At 43.3% G+C, this 15,790-nt stretch overlaps 1 protein-coding gene across 1 annotated transcript; it reads right to left on the bottom strand.

The window, feature by feature from the left end:
- Positions 1-1,481: 1,481 nt before the first annotated feature.
- On the bottom strand, positions 1,482-3,596 carry LOC121537103 (homeobox protein Nkx-3.2-like). The gene is made up of 2 exons (XM_041844878.1): positions 2,984-3,596; positions 1,482-2,338 (listed from the first exon to the last, which is right to left on the bottom strand). The coding sequence occupies exons 1-2, from the start codon at positions 3,375-3,377 to the stop codon at positions 1,902-1,904; spliced, it is 831 nt and encodes a 276-aa protein (XP_041700812.1). The 5' UTR covers positions 3,378-3,596; the 3' UTR covers positions 1,482-1,901.
- Between the last annotated feature and the right edge of the window lie 12,194 nt (positions 3,597-15,790).

Here is a 15,790-nt window from a genome sequence, read left to right as displayed (position 1 = left end):
TCTCATTGAAACTCTGGAAACGAAGATAAGCGAGATGTAGGCCTATAGGCTAAGATTATGATGTCATTATATCAGTATACAACAGACTACTAGGCTACCTTTACTTCTAATAATAATTAAAATAAATTAATAATTATAAGAATAATTATATCATTGTTAGTTTTATGGTTCATTATTTGTATATCTATTAATTTTGTTCAGCTCATTAAAATAATATGAATCAGTACAATTCCATTTTCTGACATTGAATTAATCCAGTTCATTCAATCAATTATTCAGTTTCACAGGAAGAAGATAAGGCAATTAAAACAGTCACATTTTGGGCCAGTGCTCTTGAACCCTGCAGTTTTCATCTTTGCAGAATCTTTCTCTCCCAATCTAATTAGACCATCGTGAGACAAGTTAGTTTTACCCTACTAATAATGAGTACAGCAAAAAATTGTTCAATGTTTATAGAGTCCAAGCTTCTGTTTGAATTTCGGTATCGCCCTTGATTTTGGAATAGGCAATATTGTCCTATGTTGGCCGTTAACTAAAATAATAAATAGTTCCTGAACTGTTTAAAGTATTTTAAATACAGTGGTAAATAAATAATCACCAAACAGTTATTTTGTAACTGATTTGAGGGTAATTCCTCAGCTGTAGGCCTATATGGTACATAGGTGCAGAATACAGTGGGCGGGCCTACCTGAAGCTATGAGGATGATGAAAGGAAACTGACCAAATTATGTTATAAACGTAGTGTATGATGTAATATATGACCTCCAATTGATTTAGTAATTTAGGTCAAGAAAATAAAAGCCTACATTTATTGTTGTGATGAACATGCATTCATGTAGTCAATGCATCATGGGTATTTCATTTCTTATTACTATTATGATTCTGATCATAATTATGATTAAGTTATTATTATCATTATAATTTTGTTATCTTTATGACAACAATAATGGTTAATGACACAATTACCATTCATTTAGGCCTACTGATCATGGTCAATAAAATCCCTATTATAGCCTACTAACATACATTCAAAGTCTAAAAAGGAACAAAGGACATCCATCTAAACATAGTTAAGGCTAGAATCAAACACGATAGCTTTGAAATATAATATGCCTGATTTGTTTTTAATGTTTGATTTCGCTCTTAATAAACAATCAGTTTTAGAACAATTTTTAAAAAAGTACATTTTAACAAGAGTTCAATTGTTACTGTCTCTGCCAAAGTTCACTTTAAGGTCATAAGTAAAACATACCTTCACATCGATATTTCAGTCGGATGTCGGTACCAGTCAAAAGTTGGGATACACCTACTCATTCAAGGGTTTTTCTTAATTTTTACTATTCTCTACATTGTAGAATAATAGTGAAGACATCAAAAATATTTTGATTTGTTTAACACTTTTTCGGTTACTACATGATTCCATATGTGTTATTGCATAGTTTCGATGTCTTCACTATTATTCTACAATGTAAAAAATAGTAAAAATAAAGAAAAACCCTTGAATGTGTAGGTGTGTCCAAACTTTTGACTGGTAGTGTATGTCCACACTATCTCTGTTTCGAAAAGTGCTGAAAATCTTACCGTTATTACACCACAGCAAGAAAAGAAAAGCAGTAATGGAGTTATTCGAAATGTCACTTTGGGCTCTGATATCTCTCTCCAATACTCGTAGCATACATGGAAGGTTTACACTCCATGGGCTACATTCTGAAACAATGGCATCACTATACCAAAAACGGGGACATGTTCAGTCTAGACACCATTAGGCAGTTCAAATATCTGAGACATAAGCATTTCTGAGTTTATTTAATCTCTCCTGGTTTCGTCTTAAAAGGTCAATAAAGCAAATGCCTCGATTTCCTGATGGGGGAAAAATAAATACAACGTAGGCTATTCAAATCTCATTGATTCCCAGCACAAGTAGAGTGTGTCCATGCAGGGAGGCAATAGGCGTAGGGGTAGTAGTAAGACGGCTGGAGAGAGAGGAGAGGATGCCGCAGTAGTTCTCCGGGGTTGTACTGTCTCTGGTCGTCTCGAACTAACACTTTCACAGCCACTTTCTTTGCTGCAGGGGCCGAGACAATCAAGTCGGCAGCCATTTGACGACGTTTTGTTTTATATCTGCGGTTCTGGAACCATATTTTGACCTGCGTCTCTGTCAGCTTCAGGGAGGCCGCCAGGTCTGCTCTCTCCGGTCCGGATAGGTATCTCTGGTGATTGAACCTCCGCTCGAGCTCGAACACTTGCGCGTGGGAGAACGCCGCCCTTGAGCGTTTTTTCCTCTGTTTGGGCTGATCCGATTTTTTATCACAACTGGCATCTTCTACGTTGTTGGAATCTAAAAGAAGAGATAGTGCGCACAAGATGGAATCGTCATTTAGGCCTTAGTTCTGAAAATGTATCCAAGGTTGTCTGAAATCTAACCTCACACCTCATAAACCACACTATCACGGCCATATAATACGTTAATGACATATATATATATATATATATATATATACATTGAAATAAGGCCTAAAAATGTGTTTGCCATGGCATAACATCCTGCTGCCTCATGCGTAAAGGCGTTGCATCCTGCGAGTAAAATAGCCTGTTTATCATCACATAGGCTATAGCCACGAAATGATCCCCTAGGGAAAAAAATTGCAGAGTGCAGTATAACTGCAGTATGCTGTAAATACTGCGTCCAAAATAATAATACTTTTTTTTACTGCAGTAATTTTGCAGTGCAACTGCAGTTAGAGTGCAGTATAACTGCAGTTATTCTGCAATTACTGCGTCCAAAATACCACAGTGGACTGCAGTTACTCCACTTTTACTGCAGTTTCAAAACTGCAATCTTTTTTTGTAAGGGATTTAAAGGGATTAGACTTGGATCTTCCACATAAAGTATTTTTAGAATACTACATCAAATGATGGTTTCAATTTATGGGTTTACAAACTATTATCCGATATCTCACTAAAAATATCAGCATAAACTTACCCGAAACACTAGGTTCACAGTCACTAAGACCTTTTGCGTTATCGACAGCATTGGATTCATGGTCCGTTTCGTCCTGCAAACTTTCTTCCAGCACGTCTGAAACAGGATCCCTGTTTTTCTCTGACTTGCAAACGGCCAGCGTCTTGCTGTCATTGTCGTCACTGAGACCTGAATCGGAGTCGTAACTTTTCTGATTGCTGACCATGCAAGCCTTCTCGTCACTTCTACACGATGCGGGAAAGTCCTCCGAACCTGTATCCATTTCCCCAAATATTTTCCAACACGCAGTCTTCGAGAAGCAGATGTCCAAATCTGGCAAGTGTCCACTGTACTCTTTTTTGTTCAAAATGGCTTGGATAGAGAAAGGCATTAAGGAGTTGCTGCGAAATGTCATTTTCAAAAGCGAAGTTTATTTCTTGCAGAAAGTGTAGATATGGACCAATGTCAATTCTTCGGCATCGTATCCCACCTGAAGCGCTATTACTGCTTTTTGTTCCTCCCTTGTTTGGTATCTCATTGCATTCCCACTGAAAAGGCGATGGAAATACCGTGTTCAGCCTATATCCCGAGGTACTATTATTGTCCTCCGTTTAGCTCCTGCATCAGCCTAAGCCTTCTCTCGTTTCCTGCAAATCCAACATCACCTGTGACTGACAACGATCCCACTCCATTTCCTATTGGACAAGAGGAGAGGAAAGTCGCGTGGTGATTGGCCACCGTAAATTACGACACGCTCACAGCGGTTTGGCAATAAATATGTTTTTGAAAGGTTAACCCCTCACAAGCCAAACCATGAAAATAACCATGAAAAGAAAACGACCTCTTTAAATGAGAGTAGGCCAGCCTATTTTTGTCTTAACCAACGCACACCAATAGATAGGCATACACAACTTTAGCCAATCTGACTCATAATAAATTGAACTTCGAGGTTAATAGGCCTACTAATACAGCCTACCTGGGTGGCTGATGTTGTGAGCCTTCTTTTAACATTTTTAGTCATTTAGCAGACGCTCTTATCCAGAGCGACTTACAGTTAAGTGCATTCCTTTTCATACTGGCCCCCCGTGGGAAACGAACCCACAACCCTGGCGTTGCAAGCGCCATGCTCTACCAACTGAGCTACAGGGGACTGACTACGCCCTATCCACACATACAGCTGTAGGTCTACAGTTCGCTCTACTGTAGATACCAACAGTGTCGTGTATTCATGGATGCCAAGGGAAGCCAGGCTTCCCCCAAAATTTGACCAATAAAATTGATAAAATAATGTATGTTTTGTTTCTGTGTTTTCATCATTTTCCGTCAATTCGCAAGTGTCTGAAAACATCAGAGTGAGGGGAAACAGCGCCCCTCTGTTTAGCCCATGTATCTGATGCTGTCTGTAACAAAAGAGTATGACATGTTGCTGCTGTACAATTTGATTGAGTAATGCCAGCAGGCATTTGGCCTCCCTTGTTAAAAATATATAAAATAATTAGCCAATCACCATTGAGCTGAGCTCAACTGTGGGTTGTCCAGGCACAGCAAAACGCCCCCCAAGGGAGGCCAGTTTGGATTTGACTTCACACCAATCAAATCACATCCTAAGGTAAATGTCATCATTGTCAGACAAACTTGTCTGTTTCTGGTCTGCTTGTGTTGATGTTCTGCAGTACCTAGCTTGCTAAATCTTCCCTTTTCTAAGCCATGGATGGAGATGTGGATTTGGACTTGTGGTTTTGACTGAATTCTCTGTACAGGCCAATGATTATGATGGCGATTCTGATCTAACCATAAATTCATATATTGTGCCACCAGCCTGAGACGATTTAAGTTCAATATGTAGCCTAGATGTAGCCTAGTAGGCTCACGTTAACTAGCTAGCTAACTTAGCTGATTCGTTTTTTGCCCATGCGAGGAAGGCTAGCAAGCATTTTAGCTAGGTAGCCTATGAAAATGAAAACTGAAAGCGTATTGTATGACAGAGCCATAGACCGTTCTGCCAACATGAAAGAGAGTGGTCTAAGGCACTGCATCGCAGTGCTAACTGTGCCACTAGAGATCCTGGTTCGAATCCAGGCTCTGTCGCAGCCGGCGGCGACCGGGAGACTCATGGGCGTCGCACAATTGGCAGGGCGTCGTCCAGGGTAGGGGGAAGGAATGGCCGGCAGGGATGTAGCTCAGTTGATAGAGCATGGCGTTTGCAATGCCAGGGTTGTGGGTTCAATACCAACGGGGGGCCAGTATTAAAAAAAATATGTCTTCACTAACTGTAAGTCGCTCTGGATAAGAGCGTCTGCTAAATGACTAAAATGTAAAATGTAAAATGTAGGAGGATGGGATTGGCGTTCAACTAGTCTACAAGTAGGGTGAGTTAACTTTATTCTTTTAAATTGCGCGCACACAAGCACACACAGAAATCAGTACCATGGACCGCCACATGATATTTGGTATCTAAGTTTATTTCAGTGTATTAAACTAAGCATATATAGCCTTGTTGATTTGATGATGTAAATGTTTAAGTTGCGGAGGCAGTGCTCTTGTTGTCTGTTATCTCCTGAGTGGCGCAGTGGTCTAAGGCACTGCATCGCAGTGCTAGCTGTGCCACTAGAGATCCTGGTTCGAATCCAGGCTCTGTCGCAGCCGGCCGCGACCTGGAGACTCATGGGCGGTGCACAATTGGCCCAGGGTAGGGGAGGGAATGGCCGGCAGGGATGTAGCTCAGTTGATAGAGCATGGCGTTTGCAACGCCAGGGTTGTGGGTTCGTTTCCCACGGGGGGCCAGTATGAAACAACACAAACAAAAACAAAATTATATATGTATTCACTAACTGTAAGTCGCTCTGGATAAGAGCGTCTGCTAAATTACGTAAATGTCTTTGTGCTGACTTCCTTTAACTCTGTGGTGCTAAATCAGTAGCTAGTTGTTTAGTAAACTGTTGTAAACATGAACTTGCTTGACCTTGCTGCAGGTCATATATCTGTTTATGTGCAATATTTGTTTTGTGGACTTCACCGGACAGATGTTGCTGTCTGGTTTTGTGATGAAACAAACATTTGTGTAATTCAATTTATTCTGCCACTGTGTGACTGTTGTCTTTTGGTTGTCACGGCCTTATTGTTTATCACGGTGGCATATGAACGAATGGGTTATAGAGCAAACAACGCAAATACAGTATCACAACATAGGTTGTAATATAGGCTTTTTTATTGGCTTGGCTTCCCAGTGATTTTACCCATGCACTGCTACTGGATACCAACCACCTGAATCACAGGTAAGCTGTTTGAAAGGTTAACCCCTCACAAGCCTAACCATGAAAAGAAAACTACCCCTTGCAATGAGAGTAGGCCAGACTATTTGTGTCTTAACCAATGCACACCAATATATAGGCATACAAAACTGTAGCCAATCTGACTCATAATAATGAGAACAAGGTTAATACTAATACAGCCTACCTGGGTGGCCTTCTTCTCCCTATCCACACAGACGCCTACAGTTTGCTCTAATGTAGATGCCAGCCACCTGAATCACAGGTAAGCTTCACTCATTGACAAGTTGATTCCATTAATGTTGATTCCATTAATGTTGATTCCATTAACTCCTCATAGACTGTACAAAGAACTGAGCGATATATTGTAGGGAAGTTTTTGCATAATGTATGGGGTTCTTTCTGAGGAGCATCTTCCCGTGAAATAATGATATAGGCTACATGCCTCTCCTCCTGTATGTTACGTCGTTTTAAAGCAAGTGCGCATAGGCCATTTCATTTAAATACACGCACATTATGTTTTTCATGGTTTGCAACATGTAGGCCTATATCACAGTCCTCTTGTATCGGCGACATGGTCTGTAGGCCGATAGGCTGAATATTGCAGCCCATGATGTAAGAGGAATAATTATTTTCGTAATGGCAATTGCATCGTATGGAGTGGATGTCAAAATAAATTCGTCCTCGTGCAGTGATAGGCCTGTTGTTATGCTATTACTTACATATAGACTACTATTTTAAACAAATATTTCAGATTTATTCATATCACCATGTTATAGTGCATTTGGCTTGGGATATAATTAAAAACGAAATTAAGTCCAGCAATGTGTGTGTGTGTCTTGTAGATATAGGCCTTATGATTAACACGAACCACCATAATACATAGGGTAGTTTACTTTAAGGCATATCATTCATGCACTAGCCTGTCTAAATTGTATTTGGTCAGAATATTGTTGTCTTGTCTGAGAAAGAATGATACTACCAGATGTAGTTTATAGCCTATGCCAAGGCCTACCTCTAAAAATAGACTAATAATAATAATAGATTTCATAGTATAGTTAATATTGGTATTGTTATTATTATAGGCGTACATAATTGAATTTTTGATCGTGATGATAGTCATAACATGTTAATAAACAACAACATTCATTCAGCCCACAATGCACAAATTATATTTGAGAGACCACGAGCGTGAATATTTGATGGTTTACAGAATGCTTCAGCGGCTCTCATAATATATGCCTACGACTTCTAGCCATGTCACTGAAGCGTTAATCCACTATCCGCTTTTACATTGACTCATATTAATTGAAAGTTAGTGATATCAGTAGGCCAAGACCTGATGTACTATTAACACTAGATACAGGCCATGCATCAGCTGATTTTTGCATTCTATGAAAAAAAGTCACCTAAATCAATAGGGCTACAATAGGCATACCAAGTAAAATATTTAAAAGGAGTAACTGGTATTTGTACATTTCTTCTTGCGCAAAAAATCGAGTTATGCGCGATATAGGCTCAGGCCTATGTATTTTATTATATAGGCCTAGATTAATAATATCTTGTAGGGCTAATAATTTATTTATGTTGAATAAGTAGTGATTTTTACATTTGTTTTGAATATGCCCCGTTCAACAGAATCAGAAAGGGATTTTGACCTTGAATCGGATCATATAATTTCAGATATTTGCAGTTGTCGTATTTCCACTGGAAGCTTCCTCATCTAGATGACAGTTTGATGATTGCAACACACCCCAGTGAATTTGAGGTGACGTCATATGTCTAACAAATATACATAGGACAACCTATTGTATTGTCGGCAAACGTATGTTATGAGTATGTAATCCTATCACACATAGGCTCATTAAAAAATATTAAAGGTTTCTCAGTTGTCAAGTTGATCAATGATGTCATTGGCAGACCTGTTGCATGTATATGTTCTACCACCTAGTGGTCATACTGAGTATACTACTTTGACATTTGCATATTTGGCAACCTTGACTTTTCTCATTCCAATATGATGATCCACACATGACAGTAGATTCTTTCCAAAAAATAAAAAATAATCCTTCAAATAAACTTCCCATATTGTTGTTGGGAGGTTGATAAATCAGGGATATAATAGAATTCTTCTTTTAATAAAAATCTCTGAGATAATGAAATTATACTCAATAAATCCAGATAAAAAGACTGTTACTTACTTCTGTCCTTGCAGTTAAAGACATAAACTAGTGAAAACACTGGCAGCCTGAAGTACATATAGGACATTTCCTGCTGTGCAACTGCATGGGCCCTGCGCCTTTTACATGTCATTTAAAGAGACTGCCGTTGTGTACAGACAATTGATTGTTCGTTGTGTTACTTTTGCATGTTTATGACCATATAATTACTTATTATTCTTGCAAAAAGTTGACTGCTGATCTTACAACAACTCCTTCCTTACCTCAGCTGACTTCAGACTTAAAGTCTGACTAAGTCTTGAAGAGAGTTTAAAAGGTTTTGCAATGAGTCTTCCTTGCTTTAGCCACTGAAGAAAGGTAAAGAGAAGCTAAGGGAGAATAGGATGAAAATGGGTAAAATGGAGAGTTTGTTCACGTGCCACAGGTCCACAAAAGAGGGACTCACCCTGGCTATCAATATAATGTCAACCAGAACTCCCTGGGCTCCAGCGTGTTTGGATAACCAAACTGGGATGACTAATAGAAAGTAAGTAGCTGTAAGTGGCAGGAAATCTAAACAGTGCAACAGCAGTTTGCTGTACAGCAAGACAATGAGTGATGCATAGTAAGTGATATGCAATGAAAGCTTCAGTGTGTGTATGTATAGAGTAAAGCAAGATTGATGTCGCAGATGTATAAAAGCATTTCTTTGCAAAGGAAAGTATTTCACAGCACTGAAGGGGAAACATTTACCTCTAATGAATTCATTCCAAATCGGCGTATCCAATTCAAGGTTCTCATTTGTATAGCATTTTAAGTATTGGCAGCAGTGGTCAAAGAATTCATCGGAAATAAATCAAATGTTCCACTTCAATTCCACACATTCTTTCAGACCATCAACAAAAGCATAAGCTACCTGTCCCTTTTCAGAGTTTAGCTTCTCTTCTGCCATTTCATTTCTGGGTGTGGGACTTATGGGCAAATAGGTGTACAATTAGTTATGTATAGAGAGTCAGGAACCACCCAGACACATGGGCCCTCTAGGACCTGGTTTGGAAAAGTATATAGAAACCCCATAGTGTTTGAGTAAATTGCTGTTTATATGGTCCACATCATGCCTATAGGGGGGACAGCCATTACAAGAGGTAGCCTAGATGAGAGAAGATGAGTCCCTCTGTTGGCTGGGAAAGGACACTGACATGGAGAAGGTCTCGGGGACCTATAGGGAGGCTAAGTCAGGGATTTGTGGCATAATGTTCATGTATCAAGATTCTGTTAGGGAATAAAACTGCACCTAGGCCCTCTTTACGTCCCCTATCAGTTTTTTACATGCCGTTTTAAACATGTATTGAATCTATAAATTGTTTCTTTTCAAACACAGTTTTACAGAAAATGGAGAAAAACAACCTTATGGGTTAAAATGGGGTAAGACATTTGTACTAAGAGTAAAAATGAATGTTTTATGATACCTGTGGTATAAGGTCTGATATACCATGGCTTTCAGCCAATCATCATTCAGGGCTCGAACCACCCAGTTTATAATGTTCATTAATCAATGGGTGGTTATCATTAATTGAAATGACCATTGTAGCATTAAAGGAGAAGTTCACTTTATTTGAACCAAATCTGTATTTTGGATGTAAATTGCATGTTATAGAAGAGTCCAGACACTTTTTATTTTGCGATTTCACTTGCGAACATTCCGCAACATTAAATTCAATTTTACGCAACTCAAGCCATACTTTTTCATGTGCGCATACACAGAGAAATATCCCAGACCAGACCAGACAGACAAATATCATAGCTGGAAAGGGGAAACCACTCAAGTCGCACAAAATGGAATATACCATAGCAGATAAAGTTCAGGATGACACAATTTCATGTGTACAACATCTAAAGACCCGCATCACTATACTGAGAGCGTTGCCAATTCTAAAAGGACGAATTTTGATGTTTTTGGCGCTTTCGTTCATGTTTTAGCTAATCGCTGGCACTGTAGAACGAGTATGAGGAAGTGTATCTATCGCTGGTTGGGGTAAGTTTATCAAAACCAAGTGAAATCACAAAAAAGGTTTATGGACTCTTCTATAACATACTGATTTGGTTCAAATAAAGTAAACCAATCCTCTAACTATTGCTGATTGCACCTTTAATGGTGATTATATGTCATCAGAATTTCAATTATTGTTATATTCAATTACAATGATGGCAGATCATTCTCTGTGTTGGTGTTATGGAGAGTTGACATAATTATGTATTAATTTGTCCATAGATTTTATTTTCACACGCTGAATACTTACTCAGTGTCATGTAAGGGCAGAAAACTGTACCACAAAACCGTTACACAAGACAAACATATACTGGATTAACATTACATTTTTGTCATTTAGCAGACGCTCTTATCCACATTTTTCATACTCAAGGGCAGAACAGCAGATTTTTCTTCTAACCTTTGCCGGCTCGGGGATTCGAACCAGGTACCTGCCGCCCTCTGTGTTTGTCTTTGTGCATGTTTGTGTTTGTGTCTCTCTCTGGGGTTTAGATTGCTAAACGACATATAGCTGTCTTCTGAAAGTTAAACACAATAAAGTTCCCTATTCATAGACAGAGCTGGAATCGTTCTGAGGCCATTCAGCACAGAGTACATCACCTGCAGGATGTCCATGTCCTTTCTTACAGTGGGGAAAAAAAGTATTTAGTCAGCCACCAATTGTGCAAGTTCTCCCACTTAAAAAGATGAGAGAGGCCTGTAATTTTCATCATAGGTACACGTCAACTATGACAGACAAATTTAGAAAAAAAAATCCAGAAAATCACATTGTAGGATTTTTAATGAATTTATTTGCAAATTATGGTGGAAAATAAGTATTTGGTCACCTACAAACAAGCAAGATTTCTTGCTCTCACAGACCTGTAACTTCTTCTTTAAGAGGCTCCTCTGTCCTCCACTCGTTACCTGTATTAATGGCACCTGTTTGAACTTGTTATCAGTATAAAAGACACCTGTCCACAACCTCAAACAGTCACACTCCAAACTCCACTATGGCCAAGACCAAAGAGCTGTCAAAGGACACCAGAAACAAAATTGTAGACCTGCACCAGGCTGGGAAGACTGAATCTGCAATAGGTAAGCAACTTGGTTTGAAGAAATCAACTGTGGGAGCAATTATTAGGAAATGGAAGACAAACAAGACCACTGATAATCTCCCTCGATCTGGGCCTCCACACAAGATCAAACCCTGTGGGGTCAAAATGATCACAAGAACGGTGAGCAAAAATCCCAGAACCACACGGGGGGACCTAGTGAATGACCTGCAGAGAGCTGGGACCAAAGTAACAAAGCCTACCATCAGTAACACACTACGCCGCCATGGACTCAAATCCTGCAGTGCCAGACGTGTCCCCCTGCTTAAGCCAGTACATGTCCAGGCCCGTCTGAAGTTTGCTAGAGTGCATTTGGATGATCCAGAAGAGGATTGGGAGAATGTCATTGTCACAGTTTACTAAGCCAGAACCCAGAAGCAGACCAGGACAAGGTACTTTGAGACAAAGGTGAGTGTTTATTTAATTGACTCCCGAGTGAGGCTGAATAATCCAGGGAACAGAGCGGGTGGCGTGGATGGGTTGTTGAGGGTGCAGTGGTAGGTCCAGAAATGGCTCGGCAGCCGCCGACCATCAGGCAGAGGTTGGGTGAAGGTTCCGGGTGAGAGACTGCAGACAGAACAAAACGGAGGTGAGTACACAGCAAATCAACAAGGTGCAAAACAACAAAACTAACGCTAGAAACTCAAAGGCTGATACGCTGACAAACATACTGTTCATGGCTAACGATCCGGCAGGAACTGGATGTTAGGCCAGAGCCTAAGAAGGGTGATGATCAGGACCAGGTGTGCAGATTGCTGATGGGATGCAGGTGCGGAAATCAAGAGCGCTCCCCGGAGCGTTCCCGAACCCTCGGGAAACTGGAGATTACGAACAAAACACTAGTCACCAGACAGGACCCGACTCAGACTGCCGGGATCGTTACAGTACCCCCTCCGACGAGACGCCACCGGGCGGACTCCCGGAGCGCCAGGATGGAGGCGGTAGAAGTCACTGATGAGGTCAGCATCTAGGACCTGTCGCCGCGGAATCCAACTCCTCTCTTCAGGACCATACCCCTCCCAGTCCACGAGATACTGGAAACCCCGGCCCCGCCGTCTGGAATCCATGATGCGACGCACCGTGTAGGCAGGACCACCTCCGATCATCCGAGGAGGAGGAGGAGGAGGCGGAGGAGGCAACAGAGGACTGAGGAAGACAGGCTTGAGGCAGGAGACATGAAAGGTGGGATGGACTCTGAGCGTCCTCGGTAGTTTGAGTCGAACTGCCACTGGATTGATCACCTTCTCCACCACAAACGGACCAATGAACTTCGGTAACAACTTCCTAGACTCAGTCCGTAACGGAAGATCCCGTGTGGCCAACCAAACCCTATCTCCGATGGTATAGGTGGGAGCGGGGATCCGGCGACGATTCGCCTGGAGCTGATACCGGTCCGAAACTCTAAGGAGTGCCTTTCTGGCCCGATGCCAGGTCCGGTGGCAACGACGAATATGGGCCTGAACAGAAGGCACTGAGAGCTCCTTCTCCTGAGAAGGGAACAGGGGAGGTTGGTAGCCATACAGGCACTGGAAGGGAGACATCCCAGTGGCAGATGTAGGGGAGAGTATTGTGGGCATACTCAACCCAAGGCAACTGAGAGACCCAGGAGGTGGGGTTGGAAGAGACCAGACAGCGTAGCGTGGATTCCATCTTCTGGTTGGCTCTCTCCGCCTGACCATTGGATTGGGGGTGAAAACCAGATGTGAGACTGACTGTAGCTCCAATGGCCAAACAGAAGGACTTCCAGACAGCAGAGGTAAACTGAGGGCCACGGTCGGAAACGATATCACTGGGCAAACCGTGGACCCTGAAAACCTCCCTAACCAGGATCTCGGACGTCTCCGAGGCAGAGGGAAGCTTGGCAATTGGCACAAAGTGGGCGAACTTGCTGAATCTGTCCACGATAGTCAGAACGACCGTGTTCCCCTCAGAAGCGGGCAACCCAGTGACGAAGTCCAGGGCCAGATGCGACCATGGACGCCGGGGAATAGGAAGGGGGTGAAGTAGTCCAGAGCTGGGCCGATTGGTACTCTTATTCTGCGCACACACTGGACAGGCAGCCACAAAACCCCGAGTATCCTCGGCCATGGCAGGCCACCAAAAACGTCTGCGAAGAAACGCCATTGTCCGAGCCACGCCAGGGTGACAAGCCATCTTGCTGGCGTGGGACCATTTGAGGACCGCAGGACGAACCGACTCAGGCACAAACAACCGACCGGGTGGACCGTTACCGGGACCGGGCTGAGTCCGAAGGGCCGCCAGCACCTCCTCCTCAATCTTCCACATAACTGCTCCCACGACGCAGTTCCGGGGGAGAATTGTCTCGGTCTTGGACCCACTCTCCTCCGTCTTGGAGAACATCCGGGACAAGGCGTCCGCCTTGCCGTTCTTAGATCCAGGTCGGAACGTCAGGGAAAACTTGAATCGTCCGAAAAACAACGCCCACCTGGCCTGACGGGAGTTGAGACGTTTAGCCGATTGCACGTAAGCAAGATTCTTGTGGTCCGTCCAGACAATAAACGGTTGCTCCGCCCCCTCCAACCAGTGGCGCCACTCCTCCAAGGCAAGTTTCACCGCGAGAAGCTCCCGGTTACCCACATCGTAATTCCTCTCCGCAGGCGAAAGGCGACGAGAGTAGTAGGCGCAGGGATGGAGTTTACTGTCCGTGGAGCATCGCTGCGACAGGATGGCGCCAACTCCCACATCAGACGCGTCCACTTCAACGACGAACTGACGGGCCGTGTCCGGTTGAGAGAGAATCGGTGCGTTGGTGAATCGCCTCTTCAAATCCAGAAACGCTCGATCCGCCTCCGGATTCCACTTGAAGGTCCTGATACTGGAAGTCAAGGCAGTTAACGGAGCGGCCACACGGCTGTAATCCCGGATGAATCTGCGGTAGAAATTCGCAAACCCCAAAAATCTCTGGAGCTGCAATCTCGTACCGGGCTGGGCCCATTCCAGAACCGCTCTAACCTTCTCCTGGTCCATCCTAATCTCTCCCCTGGAGATGATGTACCCGAGAAAGGATGTCGTGTGGGCGTGAAACTCGCACTTCTCGGCCTTCACGAACAGGCGATTCTCCAACAATCGCTGCAGAACCTGCCGGACATGCTGGACGTGGTCGGAAGGTTCCTTCGAGAAGATCAGAATGTCATCCAGGTAAACAAACACAAAGAGACCGATCATATCTCTCAGGACGTCGTTCACCATACTCTGGAATACCGCTGGGGCATTGGTCAGTCCAAACGGCATCACCTGATACTCGAAGTGACCCATCGGTGTATTGAAACCCGTCAACCACTCGTCCCCCTCTCTGATCCGGACCATGTGATACGCATTGCGTAGGGTCTAGCTTGGTGAATACCGTAGCACCCTGTAAGGAGTCGAAGGCAGAACTCATCAAGGGCAGGGGATACTTGTTCTTGACCGTGATGGCATTCAACCCCCGATAATCAATACACGGTCGAAGAGAGCCATCCTTCTTACCCACAAAGAAGAATCCTGCCCCCCAGGGGTGATGACGAGGGACGAACGAGACCAGCCGCTAGGGACTCCTTGATGTAGGTCTCCAACGCCTCACGTTCAGGTCGGGAGATACTGTATAACCTTCCCTTGGGGTAGACAGCTCCCGGGAACAGGTTGATGGCACAATCATATGGTCGGTGGGGAGGGAGTGACAGAGCCTTCTGCTTACTGAAAACTTCCCCCAAATCGTGATATGTCTCGGGAACCAGGGACAAATCTGGGGGGTTTAGCCTCAATCACCTGACTGGGAACCGAATGGGGGCAGGCAGTCTTGAGACAGTTAGCATGACAATCAAGGCTCCAACTTCGTTACCTTGCCCGTCACCCAATCGAACGTGGGATTGTGTTCCTTCAGCCAGGGGTATCCAAGGACCAGAGGAACATGGGAAGACGGCAGAATGAAGAATGAAATCATCTCAGAATGATTCCCCGACAACCGCATCTTAACCGGTTCAGTCCTCATCGTGATACGTGCCAGACTACTGCCGTTCAGAGTGGTCGCTTCAATGGCTTCCGGCAATTGCTCCTTGGAAAGCCCCAGCTGTTCCACCAACTCGGCATCAAGAAAGCTTCCATCGGCACCTGAATCGATAAAAGCGTTAATCGCTAAGCTTTGATTCCTGTTCACAAGGGTAGCCGGGAAACGGGGTCTGACAGAGGTACTGAGAGGTTGAAACTGGCTCGCTAAAAGTCCTCCCAACTTTAGCGAGCCGGGCAGTTTGACGACCGCC

The sequence above is a fragment of the Coregonus clupeaformis genome, unplaced genomic scaffold (assembly GCF_020615455.1).
Source record: "Coregonus clupeaformis isolate EN_2021a unplaced genomic scaffold, ASM2061545v1 scaf0204, whole genome shotgun sequence".
NCBI lineage: Eukaryota > Metazoa > Chordata > Actinopteri > Salmoniformes > Salmonidae > Coregonus > Coregonus clupeaformis.
The sequence above is the reverse complement of the archived record's forward strand: the minus strand, read 5'-3'. Positions and strand labels throughout refer to the sequence as shown.